The sequence below is a fragment of the Mus pahari genome, chromosome 22, assembly GCF_900095145.1.
Source record: "Mus pahari chromosome 22, PAHARI_EIJ_v1.1, whole genome shotgun sequence".
Lineage (NCBI taxonomy): Eukaryota > Metazoa > Chordata > Mammalia > Rodentia > Muridae > Mus > Mus pahari.
The window spans coordinates 48,016,904-48,031,106 of NC_034611.1; the positions used below are offsets into that span (position 1 = coordinate 48,016,904).

Genomic DNA, 14,203 nt, shown 5'->3' on the forward strand with positions numbered 1-14,203 from the left:
GAGAGAGAGAGAGAGAGAGAGAGAGAGAGAGAGAGAGAGAGAGAGAGAGAGAGAGAGAGGGAGGGAGGGAGAGAGCGCGAGCGTGCACAAGTACTTGATTGATTTAGACTGGTTCTTTGAGGGAGAGTTATGTTTGGTGAGGTCCTTCTCAATAACCCTGTGATGCTATGTAATTACTTCAGTCGAGGATTTTGTGCACCAGGTGGTCTTCTGACTAAGCCATCCATTCAGCTCCTCTTTAGAGCTCCTGCCACTGTGAACCTTCCTTCAACTCTGCGTGAGTGTCAGTGTTTCATTTTAATTTCCATCTTGACTCATCTGTCTCTAGGCGAAAATCCCTGCAAAGATTTAAATTGGGAACCAGACCTTGAGAATGTCTGTTGAAAGTATCTCTCAGTTTCTAGACAAATGCCTTTCCCTTCTTAACCAAAATCTGTTTTCCTAGCTCTGTCCAGCTGACTCCTGAGCAGGCTAGCTTTGAGGACTTTAACCACTGAGGTGGGTACTGTGCTATTTCTTACTCAAAGAAAGGACCTCATCTTCTTAGCCTGCCTAGGATTGTTGTGGGTCAATTCCACTGTGACAACGGAAGCTCTGCTGTTGCTCACACAGCCAAGGAAACAGAAATGTGCTGCCCATGCAGAGGAGGTGTAATTATTCTGTGGTCATATGATGTCTGAAACTAAGCCCTGTAAGATTATAGCCAAAGGAGCCTCCTTTTTGTCACCAGAGCTTATGCTGATTGCTCTTTACCACATTTTATCTTCTGTATTAGTTAATTATTCCATTGTTGTGACAAAATACTTGACCAAACAATCAGCTTCTAGAGGATTGATTTATTTTGACCCAGTTTGAGGTGACAGTCTAACAAAATGTGAAAGGCATGGTGACAGGGGCATGGGAAGCTGGTCACATCCAGCTAGCAGGCAGAGAGGATGCTGGGGTCTGGGATTGCAGACCATGGTAGCATTCAGGGCAGGCCTTCCTACCGAAAAAAAAAAAAAAAAACAAATGCCTTCACAGACAGGCCTGGAGGTAATGCCATCCAGATGGTTCTAAATCCTACCAAGTTGACAAGACTAACACTACTATCATGTCCTCCTCGCTATTGCTTAAGCAGGAGGCGGGCAGTGGTTAGCACAAGAATAGTTTGCAGTCAGAGACAGGGGCACTTACCTGAAGTTTGAAGACTCTAATAGGAGATAACAAATTTTGTTGTGCTTCCTGATGTCTTAAACGTCTCTCCCTCCTCCTCCTCCTCCTCCTCCTCCTCCTCCTCCTCCTTCTTCTTCTTCTATTTTTGTTTGTTTATTTGTTTGTTTTTTGAGACAGGGTTTCTCTGTATAGTCTTGGCTGTCCTGGAACTCACTTTGTAGACCAGGCTGGCCTCGAACTCAGAAATCTGCCCGCCTCTGCCTCCCAAGTGCTGGGATTAAAGGCGTGCACCATCATGCCATGCTCTCTCCCATTTTCTGAGACATTGTTTTCTATAAAACCAAAGCTTATCAGGAGATGGACTGGGTACATTTGGACAGATGGACAAAACAGGGCCCATTAGCCTTTGTAACACTGCCTGAGGCCTTGCCCAGGCCAGGTCCTAGAGCACCGCTGGCGAATGGGGCATGAAGAGGATAGTGTCCTGCAACGTCCTGGCTCTGAGAATCTTCTTTGTTCTTGATAATGTGAGCTTTCCCTCAGTTTAGAATGCCTGGTCCTTGTAAGGACAGTTACCACTCTTTATGCTTGGCTGCAGAGCTGTGAAAGGAATTGTGATTTAATCAGCCTTCCCTCTATTTTTGTTAAACCCTATACCTCTCCTGGCTTAAGCCTGGGAAACTCCACAGTAAATTGGCTATGATTTCACTGAAATTTGACAGTTTTCAAGTTATTTTCTTCCTCTGTATTTAGATGTGGCTGTAGTCGTGCTGTCAGCCCTTATCTCTTCTGTCGTCGAGCCAGCTCCCAACTGGGTTAGGAGGTATCCGCACTGCTGTCAGCACTGGCTGCATAATGAGGTGGATGGTTAAGAAATGGCTTGTTTAGCATCTTTTAGAATCTAATTTTTCTGCCTTGACTGAGGGGGAAGCAATGTTATTGGAAGAAGGCAGCAAGGAGGCAAATGCTGGCTCCAAAGCCAGCCCTTTCTCCCGGGATCTTGGATAAGATATGGGAATCATGACTGATTTAAAATCTTGTTTCGAGCCAGACATGATGGCTCAGGAACATGTAATCCTAGCACTAGGAGGCTGAAGCAGGAGGATCACTGCAAGTTCAAGGCTAGCCTGCCTACAGAGTAAGACACTGCCTCAAAAAGCTAGAAGTAAATTAATAAAAGCATTGACAGTGACAGATCTTAGGATAGTCCCCATTAACATATGCCACCTGGTTTCTGGGCTAGATGGGCGAGATTCTTCTGTGGATTGTCACAGGAATATAAAGCTGAATCAATGAAGTTTGCCTCCTCAGACTCTGAGTCCTGAAGAAGAAGAAGGCCTTTTCTCATTGTGCCAGGCTAAGGGAAGGCAGAAGAGAAGCAGGGTGACTGGGTTGTCACTGTAGTTCAGGGCCAGGCCCAGCAAACAGTGTTTTCCCATCTTTGGTGGCTGCAGAGTGGGTGAAGGCAGTGTTTCATGTACCTGGTTCTCTGTGTCCCAGAGCTTCAATGATACCGAGGTTAAACTAGGTTAAATTGTGGTATAGCAGTCGATTTGAGTGTTCTTTGAAGATAAAGCTACTTGATTTCCTAGTACATCCTACCCAGACTTGTAGCGTTGCTGGGATTGGGGCAGCACGAGAACCACTGAACTAGAAAATCTCCATAGAGATGGGGCTGCTATTGGTTCGGGCAAGCTGGATATTGGGGACCATGAAAATAGAACTCTGCACCTCAGACAGCTTTTGATGGATGTTATATCAATTTGGATTGCCAAGTTCAGAATTCTGAGTTCTGAATTAGTCTTTGGTCTTGAATGCTGTAATTGAGAGCTCATTTTGGCTCTGGTCCCCTCCTCCCTGGTCACTGTATTGGCATAGCCTAAAGGAATTCTTTTATAGTAGCTGTTCAAGGAAACCGTTTGAGGGTGTGGCCTGGGAGAAAATGGCACCATTTGGTATGAGCTGTACTTGGGCACTGTCTCTGTCCTTCAGCTTCTCTTCTCTCAAGGCTGATGTGGTGACCAACCCAGAGCTTATTTTAGTGGAAGAGAAAACTGTCTGCATTGTGCTCTAGCAGTTTCTTCCCGTATTCTGAGTTCCCCTGAGATTTGGAGCTCCTCAAAGTATAGGGCTCTGTGCCACATCTTCCTTAAATCTATAGCTTAGACAGGAGCGGGGTATATAGATAGGAGAGAAGGAAGAAAGAGAGGGAGGAGAGAAGGAAGAAAATGGGGGAGGGGAGAGAGAGTAAGATTTATTTTTAGCAAGAGGGAGAGACACTCACCAAGGGTGTGTGAGTGAGCTTGCTGGCAGGATTGTGTGTGCGTGAGTGTGCTGGGAAGGGGGTGTGTGCCAGCAACGTGTGAGGAGGGCTGGTGCCCTATGGGAGAGTGCAGGCAGGCAGGAAGCAGCTGGAGAGGAGGAGGAGCAGAAGCGAAGCCGGAGCTGCCCTGCTTTCCTCTCAGACTCAGAGCCGAAGGGATTGAGTTAGAATTCCACATCCAGTTGAAGTTTGGCTGCTGTTGCCTTCAGCAGCCTGGTCTCCAGAATCACCCCTCAGCAGAGACGTGCGGACCAGACTGGACTCCTAGATTTGCAGCAACCAGACTCCTGCCCGCCTTCTCTGAGGGGATTTCTGTGCTAGGCATTGTTCCTATCATCAACTTTGCAAGGAGGAGCCAGCCAGCTGGGTGCAACTGAGAATAATAGCTCCTTGGCTGTTTGTTGCTTAGGCAGGCGGCAGTGCTGTGGCTCAGAAAGTTCATCCTGTGGCTTCTCTATCAGTCTAAGGCGTGCTTCTGAATGGATTACTTCTTAAAGGCAGCAATTGCATTCTAAAACTTGAGAATTTGTGGCTTTAATTTTTTTCCCTTTTCATTTCCTTAACATTATTTTAGTTTCAGCAACAAGGTAAGTGATATTGAATATATGATTGACTCTGAACGACAAGCAGGGACAAAGCAAAGCTTTTGTGGGTGGAATGTGGAACAGCTACATTAATTATGTAACTGCTTGAGCCAAGTTGCTGGTGGGGGTCATTATAATGAGTGAATAACAGCATACTCAGCACTGGGGGTAGATTCTTCACATGCACGTGTTTGTGTGCTGGTAATCTGGCCATCCATTCTTCCTGGGCACTCTGCTGTATGTCTTCGACTAACTTATTCATCCCATTGAATGTCTGCATAGTTTCTGTCTTGATGTGTCTATGTGTATCTATATATAACTTACCTACCTGTATATATCCTCTCTTATATATACATTGCATATAGACAACCTTTTTATTCCTCTTACATGAATACATATAAGCTATCTCTACCTCTGTGTACATTCATATACACAGGTCATCTGTCCCTCCATGCATTTATACATGTACTTAGGTAACCTCCCTGTTTTTAGGTATATTCAGAAACCTTGAGTGTGTGTACACATGCATATAATTGTCTATTTATGTGTATAGTGAAAGAGCCCTAACTTTGTTAATTGAAAACTTACTTAATACTAACTACCCTTTCTCAGTGACCTTGTTCAAGTCTAACTCACCCTCTCTAAGTCCTATTTCTGTCTTCTATGAAATCAAAATAATCCTTCTTGGCTTATAGAGTTGCAATAATAAGTGAAAATCATATAAACGGAAAATTCAAAATAAACAAATCTTTTGCCATCATTATTTGCCCCTTTAGTGGACCTTGCATCTAGCTGTGTTAAGATTACACTCCTATTCATGCAAGGTCTCCAAACCTTCCATGTGAATGGGTAGCTTCTGTTGAAGTGACCATGTTTGTCGTGTAGTTTTGCCCAGAATGTTGGAAAGAAGCTACACAGAGCTACAGGATATTGAGAAATGGTTGGGTTGAGAAGGAAAAAGGGTCCCATCTTCTGCAGTTAGAAGTTGGTCTTTGGTTCTTTACAGCCGTAAGGAGGATTGAGCTGTCCAGAAACAGAAACGAGCTACTTCCAATTAAGATCAAAGTAAACAGGTAAACAAAGATGAGCAAACTATCAGAGCAGTTTGCTGTCACTAAGATGACACTGCTCTCTGCACAGAGCACCTGCTATCAGGGTTTGAAGGCTATTTAGGATATTCCCTACCTCATATTTCTAGATCCATGTTGTCTATTATGGTAGCTACTAGCCACATGTGGCTGTTTATTCTACTTTGTTTTTTTGTTTTTTTGTTTTGTTTTGTTTTGTTTTTTAAACAGAGTCTCATTAGCTCAGAGTGACCTTGAATTGTCTACATAGCTGAAGATGACTTTGAAATCTTGCTCCCCTAACTTTACCTCCCAAGTATTGGGAGTGGGCCAGTGAGTTGGCTCTGTGGGAAGATGCACTTGCATTCATGTCTAATGGCCTAATGATCTGGTCCCCAGATCCTACAAAGTGAGAACCAAATCCCACTTGAACCATGGCACATGTTCGTTCTCTCTCTCTCTCTCTCTCTCTCTCTCTCTCTCTCTCTCTCTCTCTCTCTCTCNCACACACACACACACACACACACACACACTTGGATTACAGGCAGGTGCTACTATGCCCAGCTAGTTGAGATGTGCTGGATATAGTATATGTAATTCAAGGATTTAGTATAAAAAGGAATATAAATATACAATTAATGATTTTATATTGATTACATGTTATAATAATATTTTGGATTTGGGGTTGATAACACATATTTAGATTAATTTTACATGCTTCTTTTTACTGTTTTATATGTCTGCTAGGGAACTTAAAATATACATGTGCTTCACATTATATTTTTGTTGGGAGAACACCAACACTAAGATCAGGGAAGCTTTTCTTGCTAGAAAGGCAAGTGGAAGCACATCAAGTAGGAGCCCATCACCACAGAGCCCATAAACAGAGCCTATCAATCACCACAGCGCCCATCAGTCACCACAGCACCCATCAGTCAGTCACCACAGGGCCCATCAGTCACCACAGCACCCATCAATCACCAAGGCGCCCATCAGTCACCACAGCACCCATCAATCACCACAGCACCCATCAATCACCAGTGCCCATCAGTCACCACAGCACCCATCAGTCAGTCACCACAGCACCCATCAGTCAGTCACCACAGCACCCATCAGTCACCACAGCGCCCATCAGTCACCACAGCACCCATCAGTCACCACAGCACCCATCAGTCAGTCACCACAGCACCCATCAGTCAGTCACCACAGCACCCATCAGTCAGTCACCACAGCATCCATCAGTCACCACAGCGCCCATCAGTCACCACAGCGCCCATCAGTCACCACAGCACCCATCAGTCACCACAGCACCCATCACTCACCCCAGCGCCCATCAGTCACCACAGTGCCCATCAGTCAGTCACCACAGCACCCATCACTCACCACAGCGCTCATCAGTCACCACAACGCCCATCAGTCACCACAGCACCCATCAGTCACCACAGAGTCCATCAATCACCACAAAGCCCATCAACCACCATAGTACCCATCACAGCAACACTGGGGCTTCTCTTCACCAGCCTCATATACTGGACAGATACTAGCTACCTGGAAGCCTGGTAATTTTTGTTTTAAATAAGTTTCAGGAAATTATGAATAAATGTTATTAAGGAGAAATTTATAACTTATTACAATGGAAACAGGTTATTGGTCATCAGTCTATAAGGAAACTTGGACTTTGAAGTTTTTATATTATCATGGAAACACGGGTAAATCAGAAAAAGTAGGAGACTGGGATTTTAATCCAGCTATACCATCAGTTCCTCATCAGCTTCTCACTGGGTGCTAGACTCTGTAATGAGATCCTGCACCAGGCACTAGGAATTTACAGATAAATAAAGAACATTTTCTTGGTAATATGGTTCATATTCGTTGTAGGCCCTTAAACAAGAATCTCCCTCTCAGTAAGAATGAGAATGTCCTTCTATTTCAGGGGTCATGATCTTGGTAAGTGGGCTTTTGAGAAGCTAGAATGCTTGCTCCACCTAGTACTTTCAAGTTAAAAATGTAGGAAAAAAATGTTGCAGTAGCCAAACAGAACCAGTTCATAGCCTTAGGTAGACCACAGGAATGTTGAGAGTCCAGAGCCAAAACCTTGGGCTGTGGGCCTTAATCTCTGTTTTTCTGAGAAGATACTCTAGGAATTGACTCTTTCCCAAAAATTGACATCCTAATAGTACCTCATCTACGGTGGGCTATGGCTGCTCTAGACATCTCTCCTCTCACCATATTTACCTCACAGCATAATTAGTAAATGGCCCAGGTTTCATATATCCTTGATTTTGAGGGAAGGGGTCCTCAGCACTTTTGGCCTCTGCCCTTGAGATCCTTTCTCAGAAATGAGAGACTACGAGACTGCTTGATATATATGTTTATAGACTCTTTGCCTGTTTCCCAGAGGTCTGTGCTGTTTCCTTCAAGCCAAAATTTGGGTCAGAGGCATTTTTTTTTTTACAAGAGATAGTCACATTCTTAATTATGTTTCTCTGACGAGTCAGAGAGAGGGGTAAATGAATCAGCCATTTAAGAATACTGAAATGTGTTTCTCTTGATGTGGTTTTAGTAGGTTGGTGCTGATGAAATGTAGTTTAAATATCTACTCCCAGCCCTAATTCTTAGGTTTCCATCATTAAATCTTTAGCTTTCTGGTTACTTCAGTTTCCTTTCCTGTGTCTCCTTTTCAAACACAGCGAGCTCCTGAAGGACAGCCTTATTTTTTTCCAGTATCAAGCATTCCTTAGGGGAAAAGCCACAGAAATGTACTCTCGTTTCAGAGTATGTGCATGAAGTTGAGCAAGTTGACTGCAGTGGATGGGCCAACTGACAGGCAGAATGACAGCACAAACTCTTCAGTATCAACTAGGGACCTGAATTTGAGCAGAGGATGCGCCAAAGCCTCCTTATCCCAACCTCAAGGAAACAGCCTCACCTGTTCTTATTCGTTACTCCTGTAGTAAATGCTTGCTTTTTAAATTACAATTTATCAATAACATATATCACTCATATTGCCATTCATTCTCATCCATTCTCCATCTCCTTAAGTGTTATATATTAAAGAGTAGAGATTGTTTTTATATTCCCAATGATGGCCCCTTGCAAACTTTATAGGCCATCTTCTGCTACATATGCTGCTAGAGACAAGAGCTCTGGGGGTACTGGTTAGTTCATATTGTTGTTCCACCTATAAGGCAATTTCTCTCTTTTAGTAAGGATTTAGAAGACTTAAAAATCATGAGAAAATCTTTTTATTTTTTATTTATTTTTCAAAAGATTTTTATTCATTTATTATATGTAAATATACTGTAGCCGTCTTCAGATTGCATTACAGATGGTTGTGAGCCACCATGTGGTTGCTAGGATTTGAACTCAGAACCTCTGGAAGAACAGTCAGTGCTCTTAACTGCTGAACCATCTCACTAGCCTCAAGAAATTTAAAAAAAAAAAAAAGCCAGGGAAATGATCCCATGTCATATAACTTAATGGTAGTGTGTCTCCCACTAGTTCATCTTGCCTCTTGCAGGGCAGCCTTGTTGAACCATAGCGTATTGGTAGCCCCATGCATCTCCTAAGTCTGTTTCTCCCTTGTACTTTCTACTCTGCTCCTCTTCACATTTTGCATCTTGCTAATAAAAAGGAACTGTGTACCCTCACCATATGAGATAATAATCCACGTCTGTCCTACCAGTCACTTAAAAGTACCATGAGCAAGATGAAGTTGTGACTATACAACTTTTTTGCAGAACAGCAAAGTACCCTGTGTAATATGACCAGCTCTGCTTGTACCGTGCATTGCTGTACTGTGACCAGTCAGAGGGTTAGCATCCCTCTGTTACTTGATCAGTACAGTCATATAGATAGAGTGCCTTGAAGGATCCATTGTCCCTGTAGTGAGTCTATTATTTTTATGCCTTTAGCTGTCTGTCCTATTAGATTTAAATATATTAAGTGCTATCTGAGTTCTGGACATTGCTGTACCTATACTTTACCACATTATTCTGGATTTAGCTGTAGTAGTAACTTTTCCTCCTTCAAAAACTTGCCATGGTCTCTTTTCCAAGTGAATGGTTGCTATCACCAAACAATGATGAACTATAGATAAGATCTGAATCCTCACCAGAAAAACAAAATGGATAAGAAAGAAACATCTCATGTTTTGTCTTTTCATTTCATGCATGAATGTTAAACATCTACTTGTTCATCCCTGAGTCAGATTCCAGTGCTGAATTTTGTTTTTGTGAAGGTTTAACTAGGCAGTCACTAACTGACCTTACTTTTCCTTACCCACTTCCCAGCAGCTTGTCTCAATACTGTCTTTGTACTTGTTAAGAACATAAAAGACTTGATTTGGTTTTGAGTCGATATTTTAAAAGGCGCCAAGGAAAGAGCCCTGAGGCCTATAGCCTTTAAGGCGGAGGTTGGAGGGCTGCTTAGGCTGACTTCTCACTGCCTTTGAAGGCCTTGTTCTTAGCCTTGCTTGACAGCTTGGTCATATTTGAGTTTCCGGTTTCTCTTTTATCTGAGTGTACTGTTCTTTTTTCATGAGCTACAGGATAAAAGCCAAGCCAGGATCCAGAGGCTTGTGTCAGGTTTGAGACCTATACATGAGGTCATTCCAGGCAGTTCTGTGGCTGAGCCTGAGGCTTCAACTAGCAATAGTTGTTAAAAGCCAATCCAAAAAAAGAAAGGAAGGAAGAAGGAAAGAAAAAGAAGGACTAGGCTCTTCCAAGACCATTTCTGTTCAGCATCCCAACAAGAAATAAGAGGAAGAGGCATAGAGCCATCACCTCTCCTGCGGGGGAAAATGAAGCGACTGTTGCGAGAGTCCGAGGAGGAAATCATGCTGACTTTGGGACTGTCATCCAGCCTCTCCCCAGATAAGGTCAGGGCAGAGACTATATGTAGTGTCAAGAGCAAGTCCACAGGTCCTACCGGGTCCTTGCCAGAGGACAACTTCCCACTCCCTTGCTGTGACTCCACCACTAGTGGAGAAAGAGATGGGGACCTACCCCAACTTTGTAGCTTTGAGCAGCAAGCCAGTAGTCAGCCTTCTTTGGCCTCCACTGCCTGTGCTTCAAGATCTGATTCTCGTGAACTTTCACCTGCTAGTATAACAAGCTGTTCAGATCCTTCAGAGAGAAACCAAGCCAGGCCCATGTTGCCTAGAGGTCCTGGCCAAAGATGTAGGTATGAACAGCAAGAGCCTCTGGGAGATGTAGTAGAATATATCATCAGAGAGCTGCAAGGTATCAGTCGTCTTCAGTCTGAGATTGCTGAGCTGCAACAGCACTTGAACCAAGTCCAGGGCTCTGTGGATGAAGTGTCTAGTTGTGTAGATTCAGTGCTGAGTGAAATAGAAGGTTTGCATGTAGGTAGCAGCTCCCTGGGCAAAGCGTGCAGTGGGGAAAAGGCTCAGGAACTCCATGTAGAAAGATCCAGAGAGGAAGCCATTCTTTATCTGTATGGACTTCCTGAACATGATGGGGAAAACACAATGGAATTGGTGGACAACTTTCTAGTTAAGCACCTCTGTGTTAATGGCATGCAGTGCAACAGGTATATCCAAGAGGCATACAGAGCAGGCACAGCTCCTGCCCCCCGGCCCACTGTGGTGAAACTCGTACATCTAGAGCACAGAGACCTCATCTTACAAAAATCCATCCTCTTGCAGAGTGTGGGGGTCAGGGTTGCTACCAGAGAGGAACCAGTCTGGTCAGATGGATGTGAGAATCCCCCAAAGGAGTCTTTATCATGCTTGCAACAACTTCAAGACCACAGTTGGAACTCTTTAAATCAGGATAAACCAGCTCTTCAGCTAGAAACAGGGAACATAAGACAAATGACAGAACCACACCAGATAAGGACTCAGAATCAACAAAGAGAACCCCAGGCTTCTGAGCATCAAGGCCCTCGTTTACTACCAAAGGATGGCTTAGCCAAACAGAGTGATGTGTCTAAGCTGCAGGATGAATTAAAAGGAACGTCAGGAGCATCCTGGGTAATCAGTGATCATTGTGGCGAACTTTCTCTCCTCCATCCACTTGAGGGGTCTTCCTCAGTGTTAATCTCAAAAGAGGAAGATTGTAAAAAATTACAGACTTTTGAACAGAGCAGACAAGAACATGAGGCATGTAAAATGACAAAGCTACAAAGTGATCACAGCAATACAATTAAGGACAGCAGTTGCCTTTCACTGTCTGGACCATTGAAAGCAGAGACGGTAAACACAGAGGACAAGATGCTAGGCTGTGAAGCTGGACTTGATATTCTGAGCCCAAAGCAGCTGGAGGACCTTTTGACAGAAAAGTCTAGAAGGTTTGTGACTCTGAGTCCTGACAGCACAATGGAGGAAGTGATCATAGGGCCTGAGACTTTGAGTAACATGGTTCATATTGACCTGAATGAAGAAGAGAACTCTACTGCCCAGGTCCTTAAGGATGTCTTTGATAAGTCCTCATGTGTTCTGGGTGACTCCCAGGAGGATGAAGATGTAGAAATTAAATTCCACACAACTAAGCTGAGTCGAGCGATCCACCACTTTCGTTTGGCTCTGCAGGGGGTATTTCAGAAGCTGGAGAACAGTGGGTCCATCAGTCCTGAGGACCTGGAAAGCAATGAGAGTGGTTCCCAGTCAGAGAACAGTGATAAATTTCTTTGGACAGTAAGTTCAGGAGGTGCCCACGATTGTTCAGTGGAGAGTCCAGCAAGTCAGGGAAGTGAGAGCTTGCTCAGTGTGGTTTCTGGTGGAGTAGGCATCTCTATACAGGGTGATCAGACATCTCAAGCACCAAGCAACTTCTCTCTTGCTTCTAACAGCTCACCTCTTGCAAACTCACTGCTCAGTTTCCCTCTTGCCCCATGTCTGGGAAGCGAGACTTGTTCCAGGCCTGACTCTCCTAATCAAGGCAAACTGAGTTTAGAACAAGTTTGTGCAGAGACCATTTACCTTAACAAATGCATCAACAATTTTAAAAACGTTCTAAGAGAGAAAAGACTGAGGCAGAAAAAACTTTTGCAAGAGCTAGTACAGACGGCAAGTCATCTTTCAGTAGAAGACATCCCCTCAGGTACTCGGAGTGTCTGTGTATTGGGATCCTAGCTGGCTCACTATGGCATTCGGCTGCATTGTGGCAGGCTTAACAAAGCAATGGGGTTGGTTCATATCTTGAGTTGGTGTAGATTATTTTAATACAGACTTAAGCAAATCTTTGGGAAATAGAAGGAAAGAGGGTACTAAGGTTAGGAGGGAGGTTCTAGTTTCTGTCCTTAAGGCATTTCCAGTCTTTTGGGGGAACCTGGGAAATAGCCTTTCAAAAGGGAGAGGACCATTTGGGTCACAGTAGGCTGTAGATTAGATGTGGGATTGAAAAATAAAGCACATTTATTCCTGGGCCACACAGGGACAGAATCCTATGTTGCATTTTTAAATGCCTTTTCATGGTCTTCTTTGAAAGATTCCCATCTCCCTAGTAGTTGATGGTATTTCTCCATCGTCACTTGAATTTCCTTACCTCTGCCTCTACTTGTCTCGATCCTAGTTCTGGCCTTACACTGAGCCTTACTTCTGAGTCAGAGCACCTAGGAGCTACCTGCTTAGCAGTGCTGACCCTGTCTGAGGGCCCAGCTGCCCTCCATGGGCCATATTCCCCCTTTGTCTTCCCCAGCTACCTGAGAACTAAAACAAAATGTTATTTTTAACTGCAGGAAATAAAAGACTTTGTTTCTAGGCAGTATGGAAATCTTTAGTTTTACATTTTCTTCTCCCAATCAAAATTAAATTTATCCAAAGAGCATATGCTATATTTATCCAATTTTAAATGTAAATGGGGTTATCCTCTTTTGCATATAACCTGATTAGGTTTCCCAAGACAAAATTAAAATGAAGAAATGTATCTTACTAGCAGAAGTGTAAGAGAAGAAACATATCTTACTGGCAGAAGTGTAAGGGATCAGGTACTCATACAATGCTGATGTGATGCGATGAGATGATATAACCTCTAAGGAAAGCATTTGAGAAATTGTATCAGGGTTATAAATATATGCACCTTTAGAGTCCCCAGCCTCGCTTCCAGGAATGTATCCTGCAGATATATTTCTACATGTGGAAGTAGCATATGTACAATGTTATTTTTGAAGTATTGTTTTTAATAGTAAGGAGTGAAAAACAACCTAAATGTCCTTTAAATATATGATGAAATAAAATTCTGGCACACGCAAACAATGGAATGCAGTACCATGTAGCTATAAAAAGGTGGGGTAGCTCTTTTTTTCAAATGGAAAGCTACCTAATCTTTGCCAACCTAAAAAACCAGCATAGTGCAGAATGGTGGGGTATGAGGTGCTTCCATCTCTATAAAGAGAGAGAGACACACACCCCCTTAGGCCTGCTGTAGTATACGGTGGGTATGAGATGCTTCCATCTCTATAAAGAGAGAGAGAAACACACTTCCTTAGGCCTGCTGTAGTATACCGTGGGTATGAGATGCTTCCATCTCTATAAAGAGAGAGAGAAACACACCCCCTTAGGCCTGCTGTAGTATATAATATTGAGGAAAAGATACATGAGAAACTGGTTTAGTCATGGATTACTTGACAGAAATACAGACTGAGAAATGCACTATTGGTAACCTCCTTACTGTGTGAGCATTAAAGTATATACACACAAACCTAGATGGTATATAGTCCTCAGTAGACCGAGGCCATGTGACATAAACATTGTTATATGTATGCTGTTGTTCACTTGAATGATACGTAGCACACGGCCATGTTTGATTCTCCATGGGAGACAGACTATTGGGTAAGATACTAGTGAAATGGGATGGAGGTGTTTTTAAATTTTTTTAAAATACTGTATACCTCTTCAGTATTTAAGGACTTAAGTAATGCTAATGGTAATATCAAGTCATAAAAGTCAACTTAGAAAGTAAAAACTGGAAACCATGCCACTCTCTTTTCAAATATCCCTGGAGCTGTTCCTGATAGCTTAAATATGTGTAAAACAATCCAAATTCCTTGACTTGTCGTTCAGGGCCGCTTCAGCTGCCTCTGGTTTATACTGTCAGGTGCATCTTCTCCTG

At 43.3% G+C, this 14,203-nt stretch overlaps 1 protein-coding gene across 5 annotated transcripts in view; it reads left to right on the plus strand.

Annotated features, from left to right (window-relative positions):
* Positions 1–14,203, plus strand: part of Unc13b (unc-13 homolog B) — a 200,862-nt gene that overhangs the window by 141,917 nt on the left and 44,742 nt on the right. The window contains exons 1-2 of one of the 5 annotated variants that reach the window (XM_029533256.1): positions 3,583–4,065; positions 9,679–12,193. The exons of the other annotated variants lie outside the window; for them this stretch is intronic. Coding sequence (XP_029389116.1) covers positions 9,931–12,193 — 2,263 coding nt within the window. The 5' untranslated portion in view covers positions 3,583–4,065; positions 9,679–9,930. Of the gene's footprint in view, positions 1–3,582; positions 4,066–9,678; positions 12,194–14,203 lie in introns of those variants that run through there. 5 annotated transcript variants of the gene reach the window in all.